This window comes from Pecten maximus, chromosome 10, assembly GCF_902652985.1.
Source record: "Pecten maximus chromosome 10, xPecMax1.1, whole genome shotgun sequence".
Classification (NCBI taxonomy): Eukaryota; Metazoa; Mollusca; class Bivalvia; order Pectinida; family Pectinidae; genus Pecten; species Pecten maximus.
Genome location: NC_047024.1, coordinates 33,230,524 through 33,249,721, shown reverse-complemented (window position 1 = coordinate 33,249,721; position 19,198 = coordinate 33,230,524). Strand labels below are relative to the sequence as shown.

The 19,198-nt window shown below is 33.5% G+C and overlaps 1 protein-coding gene and 1 long non-coding RNA gene across 2 annotated transcripts; one reads left to right on the top strand and one right to left on the bottom strand.

Annotated features, from left to right (window-relative positions):
• Positions 1 to 264: 264 nt before the first annotated feature.
• LOC117335505 lies at positions 265 to 8,076 on the top strand. The gene is made up of 2 exons (XR_004534423.1): positions 265 to 451; positions 7,758 to 8,076. It is a non-coding gene; the product is annotated as an uncharacterized LOC117335505 (long non-coding RNA).
• LOC117335504 lies at positions 6,304 to 14,898 on the bottom strand. Its single transcript, XM_033895542.1, has 4 exons — positions 14,724 to 14,898; positions 7,477 to 7,588; positions 6,927 to 7,035; positions 6,304 to 6,605 (listed from the first exon to the last, which is right to left on the bottom strand). The coding sequence occupies exons 1-4, from the start codon at positions 14,872 to 14,874 to the stop codon at positions 6,528 to 6,530; spliced, it is 450 nt and encodes a 149-aa protein (XP_033751433.1). The 5' UTR covers positions 14,875 to 14,898; the 3' UTR covers positions 6,304 to 6,527.
• Between the last annotated feature and the right edge of the window lie 4,300 nt (positions 14,899 to 19,198).

Sequence of the window (19,198 nt, the reverse complement as noted above, 5' to 3'; positions counted from 1 at the left end):
CAACTCGCATTTTGTAACTCGCAACTCGCATTTTGCAACTCGCAACTCGCATTTTGTAACTCGCAAGTCGCATTTTGTAACTCGCAACTCGCATTTTGCAACTCGCAACTCGCATTTTGTAACTCGCAACTCGCATTTTGCAACTCGCAACTCGCATTTTGTAACTCGCAACTCGCATTTTGCAACTCGCAACTCGCATTTTGTAACTCGCAACTCGCATTTTCCAACTCGCAACTCGCAACTGACAAAAAGTGAACCTCATGCGTACTATGGCTGTTACTATACCTTCGTCTTCTGTGAAGTTTGCTGAAATAAATCAAAGGATTATCTTTTTATATACATTTGACCTATATATAAAGCTTTTTATACATTAATGCACTCATATTGCACGTAACCCACAATGCGTCCATCTTAACTATGGAAGTAGAAACCGAGTATTTAGCCCATAGGGGTTTCATACATCTACAGAAGTAGAACCCGGATGCAGACACCTATGACTACTTCATGTAACCATTGTTTGAGGCACTCGGTACTATACTCTCAACGAGAAATTTCCGATCAGCGGATTGCATGGGTTACGTGACGTTTTCATGATGTGATTTACAGGCAAATAAGATTTAAAGAAGCAAATAACGAGCAATATGTAAGTATGTTGTTGAGTGATTAACATTATCACAGTATTGTACATAGAGATCAATACACATACATGTATGTTCATGATATCGTCGATCAAAATGTAAATGAATAAAATAAATACAACTCAAAGAATTTGATATTAGTTCATTTGTTTCCATCTTAGTAAAATCAGGAATGTACATTATGCCCATTCTCGGTAAAAGGCAGGTTACAGTTGATACCAGCTGATCAAAACAATATACACAAGTGCTATGCGGTTATATACAGTGTGTATATCGAAGATATTTCCTCTGCTGTACTGGAAATACTAAACAAAATATATAAACGCATTACAGAACAATGTCTAATAATTATAATATATCAAAACAACAATGGACGAATGGTAGACACTTCGCGGACAAATTATTTACATGCAAGTCTTTTTTTAGACAAGACAGTTATTCTGACGTCACATCCGCCATTTGATACAGATAATGTAATCCAAGAGTACCAACAACTAATTGACAACGGTATAGTTTACTACAAAATTAACAACGGTATCATAGAGTATTACAAGATTAACAATGGTATCAAAGTGTATTACTGAATTGACAACGGTATCATAGTTTATTACAAGATTAACAACGGTATCATAGTTTATTACAAGATTAACAACGGTATCATAGTTTATAACAAGATTAACAACGGTATCATAGTTTATTACAAGATTAACAACGGTATCACAGTTTACTACAAAATTTACAACGGTTCCATAGTTTACCATATCATAGTTTCAACAATCCGGTTAAGACTTAAGCCCACATGAAGTCGCAAGAGCGCTGACAAAAGATGAACGAATATTCGAACTCGGTCAGGCAAACTGAGATTCCCATACAGAATCCTATTCCTCTCCACATAAGAAAATTCAACATGGTACTATGTTTGATTTCAGGTCAAATAAAGTACTCGTCTTTTCCCACAAATCCAGAAATAGTTCTACTTTCGCTTGTGCCATCTTCAAATATTCCCAAAGGTATGCTATATTGTTCGACAATATTGACAATTGTGGTCCGGACGAATTTGGCCTAATTTTTTATCATCATGTATGTAATGGTCATTGTTGAGAGACAGGGTGTTATAGAAATTGACTTGTGTGACCATGATTTTTAGTCTTTAATGATAATCATAATATCGACAACGATCCCATAGTTTACTACAAAATTATCAACGGTATCATAGTTTACTACAAAATTATCAACGGTATCATAGTTTACTATAAAATAAGCAACGGTATCATAGTTTACTATAAAATAAGCAACGGTATCATAGTTTACTACGAAGCTTACAACGGTATCATAGTTTACTATAAAATAACAACGGTATCATAGTTTACTATAAATTAACAACAGTATCATAGTTTACTATAAAATAAGCAACGGTATCAAAGTTTTCTACAAAATAACAACGGTATCATAGTTTACTACAAAATAACAACGGTATCATAGTTTACTATAAATTAACAACAGTATCATAGTTTACTATAAAATAAGCAACGGGTATCATAGTTTACTATAAAATAAGCAACGGTATCATAGTTTACTATAAAATAAGCAACGGTATCATAGTTTACTACGAAGCTTACAACGGTATCATAGTTTACTATAAAATAACAACGGTATCATAGTTTACTATAAATTAACAACAGTATCATAGTTTACTATAAAATAAGCAACGGTATCAAAGTTTTCTACATAATAACAACGGTATCATAGTTTACTACAAAATAACAACGGTATCATAGTTTACTATAAATTAACAACAGTATCATAGTTTACTATAAAATAAGCAACGGGTATCATAGTTTACTATAAAATAAGCAACGGTATCAAAGTTTTCTACAAAATAACAACGGTATCATAGTTTACTACAAAATCACAACGGCATCATAGTTTGTTACAAAATAACAACGGTATCATTGTTTACTATAAAATTAGCAACGGTATCATAGTTTACTACGAAATAGCAACGGTATCATAGTTTACTATAAAATAAGCAACGGTATCAGTTTACTACAAAATAACAACGATATCATAGTTTCCTACAAAATTTACAGTATTAATTACCTCTCACTACAGGACGAGCAAGTCAATATGGTTAGGTGAGGCATCCTCGTCGGCCAAACAAAATTGTCTGATACCGTTCTTGTAGCTTAGAGGTTGTATGTCTATCCACTAGGAGATACGATTTATCAATTATAAAAAAAACTAACGTATGAATGAATATGAATGAAACGTTGTATGTCGAATAAATCCCCTCCTGCGCGAAGACACCAATTACATGAACTTTCATGTTTTGATCAATAAAAATTATTTTGAACCTGAAAAATAAATGAAAGGATGAACTGTAAATTGTCATTGTGGAGATATGAAGTATGATCTACGGTTTGGCTTACTTTTGATGTAAATATAGCATTTTTAACCCAAAAAATATTTGACCAGTGGTCATAAATACAATGTTAATCGACCGACTCAACCTGATATATTCTGATGAAAGAAATCTTGACCAAAAGCAAACTGTCCCGGTTGAAATACTTTGACTGTAACACTGATTATCGTCCGTTTGTATAAATACCTCCGAGGTATATGTACGATAGAAGCAAGGTTAACCCTCACCTTTGCTCAGTAGATAATAATTGTATTCTGGACTGTAATTCTAGACGGATACCCTCCTGTCGTAATGTATTTATGTCACAGAAGGTATTTTTCACTGTATACGGATAGAGTATCTCACCAACGTCCGCTGTGATATTGACAAACTGTATATAAAGCGGTATTATATAGGGACCAACCAACCAATTGTTTTTCCATAAACTTTAGTGTTAACGTTTTGGAGTATATAATTAAAATTCTTGAATTCGATATGGCAATTATGGTTGATAACAAAAGTTTAGGGTCTCATATAACACGTAACCAACAAAAAAGTTGGGTCCTTCAGCTCAAGTTTTTTCCATTGTAGGCCATTTTGAGAATGGGTAAATTTCACAGTAAATATTCTCAAAAATCTAAAATGTTTACCTGTTAATTATTATGACCTGAACTTTTCGATAAAAATTCAATCGGACTTACGAAATGTATATCAACATTTCTTATGGATAGTTACCTATCAGGCTACATATCTATTTTCTTACTTCATAACATACTGGCCAATCAATGCATGTCAGACATTTTATCCCTGGCTCAACTTTCTATACACAGAGGATGTTTCAAAAGTCTATTTTTTTCAGTTGGTTGGTTAATCCCTTAAACGTTTCATTCACGCGTGATTCGAGGTGCTGTAGATTGCAGTCTTAAGACATCTAACATCTGTGTCTGCTACGTCGTCAAAAAAAAAAAAGGGGGGGGGTTCAGTCTTATCAAGCTTATTACATCTCAGGCATATTTTCTGTGACAGGAAAATGATTTTGGTCTCGGGTAACTGGAAACTAGCTTTATTCCAAAGTATAGATCAAATGCGCATTTATTACATTTTTACCAGTGAAATATAAGAAATGATCAACTTGGCAAAAGCTTGTATCATAATTGTGATGATATAGGTTTTTTATCAATCACAACGTCGTATTCTATTCATCGCATTGAATTCCGCCGATTTTCAACTGGAAATAATTCAATATGCTCTTTATACTTAATGAGACGTCTATATATTAAAATGATCAGTAGTATAAATCCTTTTATTACTAATGACCTAACTTGAATGGCTTCGTCTTTTCCAACTTGCGTGGATGTAAGTTTTAAGACGGCTTGATAGAGGATTAATTTCTTGAATCATAAAGGAAAACATTTAGAAAATAGTTTTTTGGCCAGTATTCAGCTGCGCGTTTTTATATATGCAAAATCCAGTAATAATTCTATCTATTTTTCTTATCACTACATATAACCTGTTTTACCTACAAATGATGTTTGAGTAATACCTCTCCAACACTTTTCAACAGATAGCTCAAATATTCTTCGAGTCACAAAAAAACCAAGATGGCCGTCTATCGGTCATTTTGTTTGTCTGATTAAAAATCAAAATTGAATTGGCTCAACAACGTATCAAGTGGAGCCTGCAAATGAAGTTCGAGGAATAGTCCTTTATTACTATAAAAGATTTTTGGTGAAGTGACATTCTAAATTTGCTTCTGTCGTAATGATAACTACATGTATGTTACACTGATTTTATCGCAAACCTGTCAAATTATAATATGGTCGCGTGTCGGGCATTTTGTTTCCCTGATCAAAAATCTAAACTGAACTCGCACAACATGCGACCAAGGTGAACATACACGTGAAGTTTGAGAAATATCCCTTCAGAACTTTTCAAGAGAGTACGATAACAAGGATTGGTTACGGACGACAGACGGACGAAGGGCGATTTGTATAGCCGATCACCTGATGATGATGACGGGCTAATAAATTTATAAATGGGTAAGGTGTAGGTTAACAATGGGTGTAGCGAGGATTGAAAATGAAACACGTTTGCTCAGCTTAGAGATCTACCGTATTATACATATTCACATACTTTTATCGGTAGATAATGATGTAATTAGGATTTTCATATGTGGACGTGCAGATATTCAAACAAACTTGGCCTTGGGTTTTCAATGATGAAAGATGTGTGGCGTCCCATCAGAGGATATAATTGACTATGTGCAAAGTGCTGTCTTCCTGCAAATAACGACGCACTTGATATCTCAATAAATTCCGTCATACATTTTAGGCCTTACTTCCTTAGGAGATGCATGTTGTCACGTCCCTAGCTGTGTAGTAATAAGACTGCTATCATGATAATATAACTATATATGTTACAAATACATGCACTAGTGAAACAAATGTTGTGTAGCCAATTTGAGTAAATATAGGCGTTCAATAAAGCAATATGTTTAATGTGGATTTTCTATAGATGTTCTTCACAATATGTTTTTCTCTAATAACATATATTCTCCATAACACTCATTTTCTATAGATGTTCCCTTGAAAAGTTTTTCTATTGTTGTTCTCTACAATAGGTCTTCCTCAACAACATAATTTATTATGTTTTTTATAACATTGATTTTCTAAAGGTGTTCCCTACAACAGGATTTTTACAGGTGACATCAAGCATCTTTATTGGAAATTAATGTATCGGAGTGGAATTTATCAGACTAAAATTTATTACAGACAATAATCTAATAAAACGTTTTTGACTTTCAATATTTAAACCAAGAGGTACATTCGGTGCATGATGTGTCATTTGTTTAAAGCCCTATCAACATATTTAGCTTTAAATGATAAATTTCCTTAAGGACAATTACCGTAATCTCCCTTTATTTCCTGTTTACATTATATCGTTTTTCGTATGTAAAACTGTAGTATTATCGTTCCTACAGGTGACAATATCTCGCCATATGGATATCATTGACTTATCTTTAGTTTAAGTTAAGTTTTTCTAAGCAGGACGACAGTTCAAAAGATTGCAATATATAAAAGATTCATCCTTGAAATTCGAGCCACACTGGTCAAGTAACCATGCAACAAAAATATATATTACAACGGAGTCTTCCTTCCTGCATCTTTACCTAGCCATGCAACAATTGTTAGGTCAGCGTTCGCATTTCAACCCAGAATATAATCGAAAATAATCCAGTTAAAAAAAACACGCTGAATATTGATATATACATCAAATACCATCTTTATTCTTATTTGTTTTATGGCTTGACTCGATAAAATGATACGCCATCAATCCGTTTTAGTCTGTGAAGGCTATTATCCGTAAGTCTTCGAAATTCCTCCATGGGTATAATTGTCAATTGTCAAGCATTAAGAGTCCTTTCAGCGTATACATGCAAAGTGGTCTGATTACTATTCGCCCAAGACGGAGACTCGTAGATTCTGTGCTTATCCATTAAATGGAGTTGCGGACCAAGGTTCCTCACTTCGCTTCTTCAACTTGAGAAGTACAGTGTCATCCTTACACTTGAAATAATTAAATGAATAAATTAAAAAAAAAAACACAGAGCCGGAAGTCATCAAAGTTTTCAAAGACTTTTTAAGCGATACCAAATCTTAATGAAATATAAGGATACGACTTTATAGTCTATATCGGTCAGATGACCAAAATGATCTTTTATACTATCTCGCTATCGTAAAACCCAATTTAGCACATCTGTCATCTCTCAATATCTCTAACTTTGTCCTATTGTACAAGCTGTAGCAATTACCACGTGTTTTCATATTGATGGAAGTATATACTTGTGTTGCTAAATCATCCTCGAGAAAGTTGTATGTCATACCTACCTTTATAGCAACATCATCCGTATCATAAGGAGATGTCCTTTCTACGCATTTGTAGCGTTTGATAACTTTCCCTTTTTCATTTTTCTTGAAAATGAGAACTTCAATAAATCTGAAAAGAAACACAAGAGAAAGGTAAAAAAAAAGCCTACTTTAATTGTTGTAGGAGACATCTAAAGATTGAAGAGTGCGATCTAAAAATGAGTTGCAACAGAGAGACAAACATTATCTCATTTTGACCTGTATTTTCATATTGGAATTATGTTTTTAAAACAAACAAAAAAAACAATAACAAAAAACAGGCACAATTGGTCATTCTACATGTCCTTTTATTCGTATACTTCACTGCTTTAATATCGAGAAATTAAAATGCATGTAAATCATCTATTATCTTTCGCAGCTTAGATACACTTTTTCCATTAAGCCATGAGGTATGGGTATGATTTAAATAAAAAAAAAACGAATGAATTAGCTAATGCTTATTCATTAGAAAATTATGAAACACATACGTATATATAAGATAAATGAACTACAATGTTATTTGCCGACGAACCTCTCTTCTAGCGTAACAGCTACAGAACATTTGTCATGTTTATCTGTCTTGAAACCAGGTTCGTTCATGCGTACTATGGCTGTTACTAAACCATTGTCGTCTGTGAAGTTGGCTGAAAAAAAATCAAAGGATTATCTTTTTATATACATTTAACCTATATATAAAGGTTTTTAAAACATTAATGTCCGTGGAATTGGAAACCAGTTACACTCATATTGAACATAACCCACAATGCGTCCATCTTAACTATGGAAGTAGAAACCGGGTGTATATCCCCTAAGGTTTCATACATCTACAGAAGTAGAACCCGGATGCAGACACCTATGACTACTACATGTAACCATTGTTTGAGACACTTGGTACTATACTCTCAACGAGAAATTTCCGATCAGCGGATTGCATGGGTTACGTGACGTTTTCATGATGTGATTTACAGGCAAATAAGATTTAAAGAAGCAAATAACGAGCAATATGTAAGTATGTTGTTGAGTGATTAACATTATCACGGTATTGTACATAGAGATCAATACACATACATGTAAGTTCATGATATCGTCGATCAAAATGTAAATGAATAAAATAAATACAAATCAAAGAATTTGATATTTGTTCATTTGTTTCCATCATAGTAAAATCAGTAGTCTAAGTATCATAGTTTACTACAGAATTAAAAACGTCATCATAGTTTACTACAGAATTAACGCCATCATAGTTTACTACAGAATTAACGTCATCATAGTTTACTACAGAATTAACGCCATCATAGTTTACTACAGAATTAACGTCATCATAGTTTACTACAGAATTAACGCCATCATAGTGTACTACAGAATTAACACCATCATAGTTTACTACAGAATTAACAACGCCATCATAGTGTACTACAGAATTAACGTCATCATAGTTTACTACAGAATTAACGCCATCATAGTTTACTACAGAATTAACAACGCCATCATAGTTTACTACAGAATTAACGTCATCATAGTTTACTACAGAATTAACGTCATCATAGTTTACTACAGAATTAACGCCATCATAGTTTACTACAGAATTAACACCATCATAGTTTACTACAGAATTAACAACGCCATCATAGTGTACTACAGAATTAACACCATCATAGTTTACTACAGAATTAACAACGCCATCATAGTTTACTACAGAATTAACGCCATCATAGTTTACTACAGAATTAACGTCATCATAGTTTACTACAGAATTAACGTCATCATAGTTTACTACAGAATTAACGTCATCATAGTTTACTACAGAATTAACGCCATCATAGTTTACTACAGAATTAACGTCATCATAGTTTACTACAGAATTAACGTCATCATAGTTTACTACAGAATTAACGCCATCATAGTTTACTACAGAATTAACGTCATCATAGTTTACTACAGAATTAACGCCATCATAGTTTACTACAGAATTAACGTCATCATAGTTTACTACAGAATTAACAACGCCATCATAGTTTACTACAGAATTAACGCCATCATAGTTTACTACAGAATTAACAACGTCATCATAGTTTACTACAGAATTAACGCCATCATAGTTTACTACAGAATTAACGCCATCATAGTTTACTACAGAATTAACGCCATCATAGTTTACTACAGAATTAACGTCATCATAGTTTACTACAGAATTAACAACGCCATCATAGTTTACTACAGAATTAACGTCATCATAGTTTACTACAGAATTAACAACGCCATCATAGTTTACTACAGAATTAACGTCATCATAGTTTACTACAGAATTAACGCCATCATAGTTTACTACAGAATTAACGTCATCATAGTTTACTACAGAATTAACGCCATCATAGTTTACTACAGAATTAACGTCATCATAGTTTACTACAGAATTAACGTCATCATAGTTTACTACAGAATTAACGTCATCATAGTTTACTACAGAATTAACGTCATCATAGTTTACTACAGAATTAACGTCATCATAGTTTACTACAGAATTAACGTCATCATAGTTTACTACAGAATTAACGTCATCATAGTTTACTACAGAATTAACGTCATCATAGTTTACTACAGAATTAACGTCATCATAGTTTACTACAGAATTAACGTCATCATAGTTTACTACAGAATTAACGTCATCATAGTTTACTACAGAATTAACGTCATCATAGTTTACTACAGAATTAACGTCATCATAGTTTACTACAGAATTAACGTCCATCATAGTTTACTACAGAATTAACGCCATCATAGTTTACTACAGAATTAACGTCATCATAGTTTACTACAGAATTAACGCCATCATAGTTTACTACAGAATTAACGTCATCATAGTTTACTACAGAATTAACGTCATCATAGTTTACTACAGAATTAACGTCATCATAGTTTACTACAGAATTAACGTCATCATAGTTTACTACAGAATTAACGTCATCATAGTTTACTACAGAATTAACGTCATCATAGTTTACTACAGAATTAACGTCATCATAGTTTACTACAGAATTAACGCCATCATAGTTTACTACAGAATTAACGTCATCATAGTTTACTACAGAATTAACGCCATCATAGTTTACTACAGAATTAACGTCATCATAGTTTACTACAGAATTAACGTCATCATAGTTTACTACAGAATTAACGTCATCATAGTTTACTACAGAATTAACGCCATCATAGTTTACTACAGAATTAACGCCATCATAGTTTACTACAGAATTAACGCCATCATAGTTTACTACAGAATTAACGTCATCATAGTTTACTACAGAATTAACGCCATCATAGTTTACTAAAGGATTAACGCCATCATAGTTTACTACAGAATTAACGTCATCATAGTTTACTACAGAATTAACGCCATCATAGTTTACTACAGAATTAACAACGCCATCATAGTTTACTACAGAATTAACGCCATCATAGTTTACTACAGAATTAACGCCATCATAGTTTACTACAGAATTAACGTCATCATAGTTTACTACAGAATTAACGCCATCATAGTTTACTAAAGGATTAACGCCATCATAGTTTACTACAGAATTAACGTCATCATAGTTTACTACAGAATTAACAACGTCATCATAGTTTACTACAGAATTAACGTCATCATAGTTTACTACAGAATTAACAACGCCATCATAGTTTACTACAGAATTAACGTCATCATAGTTTACTACAGAATTAACGCCATCATAGTTTACTACAGAATTAACGTCATCATAGTTTACTACAGAATTAACGTCATCATAGTTTACTACAGAATTAACGTCCATCATAGTTTACTACAGAATTAACGTCATCATAGTTTACTACAGAATTAAACGCATCATAGTTTACTACAGAATTAACGTCATCATAGTTTACTACAGAATTACACGTCCATCATAGTTTACTACAGAATTAACGTCATCATAGTTTACTACAGAATTAACGCCATCATAGTTTACTACAGAATTAACGTCATCATAGTTTACTACAGAATTAACGCCATCATAGTTTACTACAGAATTAACGCCATCATAGTTTACTACAGAATTAACGCCATCATAGTTTACTACAGAATTAACGTCATCATAGTTTACTACAGAATTAACGCCATCATAGTTTACTACAGAATTAACGCCATCATAGTTTACTACAGAATTAACGTCATCATAGTTTACTACAGAATTAACGTCATCATAGTTTACTACAGAATTAACGTCATCATAGTTTACTACAGAATTAACATCCATCATAGTTTACTACAGAATTAACGTCATCATAGTTTACTACAGAATTAACGTCATCATAGTTTACTACAGAATTAACGCCATCATAGTTTACTACAGAATTAACGCCATCATAGTTTACTACAGAATTAACGTCATCATAGTTTACTACAGAATTAACGTCATCATAGTTTACTACAGAATTAACGTCATCATAGTTTACTACAGAATTAACGTCATCATAGTTTACTACAGAATTAACGTCATCATAGTTTACTACAGAATTAACGTCATCATAGTTTACTACAGAATTAACGCCATCATAGTTTACTACAGAATTAACGCCATCATAGTTTACTACAGAATTAACGTCATCATAGTTTACTACAGAATTAACGTCATCATAGTTTACTACAGAATTAACGCCATCATAGTTTACTACAGAATTAACGCCATCATAGTTTACTACAGAATTAACGTCATCATAGTTTACTACAGAATTAACGTCATCATAGTTTACTACAGAATTAACGTCATCATAGTTTACTACAGAATTAACGTCATCATAGTTTACTACAGAATTAACGTCATCATAGTTTACTACAGAATTAACAACGTCATCATAGTTTACTACAGAATTAACGTCATCATAGTTTACTACAGAATTAACGTCATCATAGTTTACTACAGAATTAACGCCATCATAGTTTACTACAGAATTAACGTCATCATAGTTTACTACAGAATTAACGTCATCATAGTTTACTACAGAATTAACGCCATCATAGTTTACTACAGAATTAACGTCATCATAGTTTACTACAGAAATAACGTCATCATAGTTTACTACAGAATTAACGCCATCATAGTTTACTACAGAATTAACGCCATCATAGTTTACTACAGAATTAACGTCATCATAGTTTACTACAGAATTAACAACATCATAGTTTACTACAGAATTAACGTCATCATAGTTTACTACAGAATTAACAACGTCATCATAGTTTACTACAGAATTAACGTCATCATAGTTTACTACAGAATTAACACCATCATAGTTTACTACAGAATTAACACCATCATAGTTTACTACAGAATTAACGCCATCATAGTTTACTACAGAATTAACGTCATCATAGTTTACTACAGAATTAACAACGTCATCATAGTTTACTACAGAATTAACAACGCCATCATAGTTTACTACAGAATTAACGTCATCATAGTTTACTACAGAATTAACGCCATCATAGTTTACTACAGAATTAACGTCATCATAGTTTACTACAGAATTAACGCCATCATAGTTTACTACAGAATTAACGTCATCATAGTTTACTACAGAATTAACGCCATCATAGTTTACTACAGAATTAACGCCATCATAGTTTACTACAGAATTAACGCCATCATAGTTTACTACAGAATTAACGTCATCATAGTTTACTACAGAATTAACAACGCCATCATAGTTTACTACAGAATTAACGTCATCATAGTTTACTACAGAATTAACAACGCCATCATAGTTTACTACAGAATTAACGTCATCATAGTTTACTACAGAATTAACGTCATCATAGTTTACTACAGAATTAACGTCATCATAGTTTACTACAGAATTAACGCCATCATAGTTTACTACAGAATTAACGCCATCATAGTTTACTACAGAATTAACGCCATCATAGTTTACTACAGAATTAACGCCATCATAGTTTACTACAGAATTAACGCCATCATAGTTTACTACAGAATTAACGTCATCATAGTTTACTACAGAATTAACAACGTCATCATAGTTTACTACAGAATTAACGTCATCATAGTTTACTACAGAATTAACGTCATCATAGTTTACTACAGAATTAACGTCATCATAGTTTACTACAGAATTAACGCCATCATAGTTTACTACAGAATTAACGCCATCATAGTTTACTACAGAATTAACGTCATCATAGTTTACTACAGAATTAACAACGTCATCATAGTTTACTACAGAATTAACGTCATCATAGTTTACTACAGAATTAACGCCATCATAGTTTACTACAGAATTAACGCCATCATAGTTTACTACAGAATTAACGCCATCATAGTTTACTACAGAATTAACGCCATCATAGTTTACTACAGAATTAACGCCATCATAGTTTACTACAGAATTAACGTCATCATAGTTTACTACAGAATTAACAACGTCATCATAGTTTACTACAGAATTAACGTCATCATAGTTTACTACAGAATTAACGTCATCATAGTTTACTACAGAATTAACGTCATCATAGTTTACTACAGAATTAACACCATCATAGTTTACTACAGAATTAACACCATCATAGTTTACTACAGAATTAACGCCATCATAGTTTACTACAGAATTAACGCCATCATAGTTTACTACAGAATTAACGTCATCATAGTTTACTACAGAATTAACGTCATCATAGTTTACTACAGAATTAACGTCATCATAGTTTACTACAGAATTAACACCATCATAGTTTACTACAGAATTAACACCATCATAGTTTACTACAGAATTAACGTCATCATAGTTTACTACAGAATTAACGTCATCATAGTTTACTACAGAATTAACGTCATCATAGTTTACTACAGAATTAACGTCATCATAGTTTACTACAGAATTAACGTCATCATAGTTTACTACAGAATTAACGTCATCATAGTTTACTACAGAATTAACGTCATCATAGTTTACTACAGAATTAACACCATCATAGTTTACTACAGAATTAACACCATCATAGTTTACTACAGAATTAACGTCATCATAGTTTACTACAGAATTAACGTCATCATAGTTTACTACAGAATTAACGTCATCATAGTTTACTACAGAATTAACGTCATCATAGTTTACTACAGAATTAACGTCATCATAGTTTACTACAGAATTAACGTCATCATAGTTTACTACAGAATTAACGCCATCATAGTTTACTACAGAATTAACGCCATCACAGTTTACTACAGAATTAACGCCATCATAGTTTACTAAAGGATTAACGCCATCATAGTTTACTACAGAATTAACAACGCCATCATAGTTTACTACAGAAATAAAAACACTATCATAGTTCACTAAAAAATTAACAACGGTATCATAGTTTACAACATAATTCACAGCAGAAATAAGGACATCATATCGTACAATATCATACTTTGCCTTCACTAGCCTACAACAAGGATTCCTTCGAGGACGATGTATGGAATTTGATGGAATTCCAGTTAAAACTGTTATCGTTAGAGCGCTGACAAAATGTGAACACACACACAAACACAGACAAAGGCAATACTCCCAAACAATAATGATCATAATCAACCGACAGTCCCTAGCTAACGCATACACACACATATGCAGTTTGTTACGATCAATATTGTGTGGTAAAGTCCGATCTTATGACTGGCACTACCCTCGACTGCCAGCATCGCCATAATCATGGGTACATGGACAGACAATGGTAGTTCATTTACTCCTAGCAGTAATACGTACAGTGCAGTATTTTATATTCATATGGCAAAACATTCTGGCCAGCCATGGCTGTTTCTAACCACTCTCTCCTCACGTCCTGGAGCTGCTGGTAGCTGCTGTTGTTGTTCAATAGATTCAGTCCGCACGCGTACGCATTGAAATATATATACATATCATTCTGCGCATGTCAGTCTATCCAACATAAGTTATTGATGCTGGTGTTGCCCATAAGACTTCACTAATTCACTATATCTGTTTTTCCGGTAAACGACTTCCGGAATTGGTTAGGCAAATTGAGATTCCCATACAAAATCCAATTCATCAATTTACTTCGATTGTGAACAAGAATTCAGTCGTTATACATAGTTATTTTGGGTCAAATAAAGTACTGGGTCTTTCAGAACAATCCAGAAATAATTCAACTTTCGCTTTTTAGAGCAACTAAGTACACGCATGCTGTAAAATTTTAGCATAAAATAAATCTTATAAGATTACTTCCATCATCTGAAGTCATATGAATAAATCACAGAAGGAACACTTACTATATTCAAATTGAGGGTAGTTCAATAGCTAACTCAACGTTTTAGTAATATTGCTTTATAACACGATATTTTATTCAATGTGGAGTCAACATGCAGTTCATGTATTTTATTAATATCGTTCAATGTTATGGTTTTTTGTTTTGTTTTTCTTCATATTTTGGTTAGTCCGAGTTTCCTCTGGCCCTGTCACCATGTCTGGTGTAGGGCCCTACACCAGACATGGTGACAGGGCCTGTCTGGTGTAGGGCCCTACACCAGACATGGTGACAGGGCCAGAGGAAACTCGGGCTAATTTTGGTGTGCAACTCATAAGATGATGAGATACCCTTATCATCGTTAATTGATTTATCCTTACAAGTGTGCAGCCAATATTCTGCTTGGTTTACATGCAGCTGGTTTTTTCCGGATAATCCGTTTTAGTGCCTTCCCACCCCTGTGGTACACAATGCTATGTAGCGTGGGGATGTACATCATGTTGTACAGTTATATTACATGTATTCATTATCCAAAAATAAAAGTTTTGATTATCAAGGTTGGTCGCTCTCCAAAGGTCTAAAGTATCATATTTTAGCAATCTAGTTGAAATCTAGATTCTCATTCCTGCTCCGTTACAGGCACATCTAACAACATCCCATAAGGGGTCACGTAAGGGTTGACCTTTTGGATTAACCAATCAAATGACTAATTCCAGAATCGTGGAAGTGAAGTCAATATATGCGAACTACATGTAGCATGACTAGAGTGTCTAGCTTGCATAATCTGTCAATTTGTTTTAAGTCATTTCTTCCCACAAGCATAAGCAATATACATGCTGAATCGAAATAGTTCTCTTCAGATACATAATGTGACGAAATGGTTTGCTTTGATGCCATCGACACATAGCCTTGAATGTGAAATACACATATCACAAATTTCATCAGAACGTGACCCCTTATTGGATGTTTTTAGATTGCATGTAACGGATTGAGAATGAGGATGATGCATGTACCTTTCCTAATATATAAAAACGTCAACCCATATATAGAACGCATACAAGTAATGCCGACATGTGTAGGCCACGCCCTTCAATAACAATCGCTGTTAATTATCATTAGGACGTGAAATACAATATATTAAATACATGACCGATAATGACTAAAAAATCTTGCAACAATATTCTCCATTTACCCTAATAGCGTTGTTCCTTTGATATTACTTTTTACGTTTTCTTCAAGTAAATAACTTTAATATCTACGACTTGGAATTTTATATTAAAGCGCTTTTATCCTATTTACAAAATGGCACCTGACGGACACTTTCAACACCTAATACAGAACCGTTCTCACAATGGGAGATAGATGTGTAGGTGCGGGTTGTAAAGTTACCTTTAGGAGAGACATTAAAACCAAGAAATCTGCTAAAACATGGACTTCACCAGCACAATTGGTTGTTTGATGTTTTAAAAGCAGATGGCAATAACTTTACTGATGATAAAGAGATTGGCATGCGTGCGAAGTGTTTCAAGGATTATCAGAAACGAAAGCCGCAACCTGAAGATCAAAACGTTGGTGTTGATGATGATACGTGGCGGAACATCCCATAATTATCCATAGAAGATATATTTTATGGTTAGTATTTCCACACCAAATTAAAATTTGACAATGTTGCCCAAAGTGCGCAAAACACCAACTCATCTTTCATCTCAAACTGTGGTGTCATTGGTCCTTACGTATTATCTTAATCCTAACGTTCAAATTCGCACTGGTCAAAGAGAAATCATCAAGGATCTTTTGGAAATATCACATATACAAATTGTATTATTAATGCAGAAGTCTTCATTTACTTATACATTATGTCAATATGTGAAAAAGAGAATAAAACTAATTTTAATTTGAACTCTGCGTTTTCCCCTGGACAAGCCTAACAAGAACAAAGTTTCCTGAAGTTCGTCCACGTTGTTCACTCCAAACCACGATGATGCACTGCTGTTGTTCTGGGTAACAATGAAGGCGGACATATCCTGGAAACAGTTGTCAACCCTTTTTAACATGTCAGTTTCCAGTATATCGAAAACATTTCATTTCATAGTAAAAGCATTAGACATAACTATTGTTCCTTGGATCTGAATATCTTACAAGAGAAAACATTCTGAAGCACAACAATGTTCTCCGAAGTATTTTTTTGGCAAGCGGGCGACTGTCATACTTTACGGTACATATATTTTCTAATTTATTCAAAATTGTAACTTCTTGCTTTGCAAATATATATCATATTATGTAACATGTAACTAAGTATCAGCATGTTTATGTTTGTTTTTTAAATACAAAAATACAAAAAATTATCCTGTAGCATTTCCCCCCAAAACCATATTTTTTTTTCATTTTTGGCACAAGAAGGGCGCTACATGTTAATATATATTTGTAAACGTAGGACTACGGCGGCCATTAACAGCACATACAAGCTACCGTATTTGCTCCTTAAGCCATTTTGAAACCCCAACCAAGACATTAATTATTTCATTGAAGTAGCAAGACGAACGTTGCAATTATATTACATAATATGAAATAAAACAAAAACATGACATATTATATAACAGTTATAATATTTTAATATAAACAGAATAATAACAATGTTTGGAGGAATTATAACAAATTTAGGATATTATTTATCGGCTGTCTTATGCATTGTTGCCTGAACTCTTGCGTAACTTCTGGCCCATTTGGCCTTTCGTTCGGCCGCCTTCTTTTCTCGGTTCTGTTTTGCCTTTGTCTGTTTGGCGTCAATATATAGCTGCCCTGTCTAACGGAGGAAGACGACGTGGAGGTCCGTATATCACAGCTCGGCATGCCTCCCAGGAGTGTGTGGCGTACTGAGGGTATTTCCTTCTGTATCCGGGAGTACCGGGTAGAGCAAAATATGTCAAATCGTCAGATTCAGAATCGTCAAACTCCACAACGAAGGCCCCTTTATCGGATGAGAAATTTTTTTCATACCCTTAAAAAAACGACTAAACGCCAAACAACAACACCCTTTATCAAAAATCTTATCTCCGAAAGATTGCAAAATTCGCTATATTCATTTAATTTTCCGGAATTTTGGCCCCGAGACCCCACCGCAAAAAAAAAAAAAAATCGGCTCGCGCGAACGGCACTCGCATTACCGCTAAATTACTGCCCCCCCCCCCCCCCCCCCCCCCCCGTCCTTTTTTTCAAATTCCTGGATCCGCGCCTGGAATCTAGATTTCAGTCTGATTGAATAAAAAAATTGATTAAAATAAATATTGTTTACATTTTACGTTTTACAAAGTTCAAACAACATTCACTACTGTACACAGAAAATTCGCACTATCAGTTGTGTTCGAAATTAGCCACTGCCAAAATTTAGGACACTGTTTATATACCTTGAACTATCAGCGACTAATTCCTCTACCTACGTTATCAACACAAATATCGTATTTTCGAAACAGTTGTTTCATTAGTAACAGTAATACAACACTTATGCATCAGGTGATTACATGGAATAGGTTTAGGAAACTCGATCAAAGGCTACCTAAGAAAAGCTCATGAATATAACGTACTTTATCCCCGTTCATTCCTTGAATGTTCACACAAAATCACAATGAACGTATGTAGCTAATAGGGCTTTGTCAGGTGATGGCTTATTTTTTTTCTGGAATCGTTATGAAATGTTAGGAGTCCCATTAGATGTAAACTTCTATTTAGACATATCATTTAAGATAGCTAGATTGGCGATGGTTTTGACGGGACTTGTATTCGTCCTTGAAACTTGTGCCTTGTATATACATGTATAAGAATAAATTGATGTTATCTTCGCAACAAAGTAAACATCGTCGCTATAATTTACTTCAACATCAAATTTTGCTTTGTTATATTTTTTTCCGGCAGCCGACATCTGTCGTGGCAATTGATTTAACTGAACCTGCCCTTGAATACTGTCAATAGAAGAAGCAGAAAT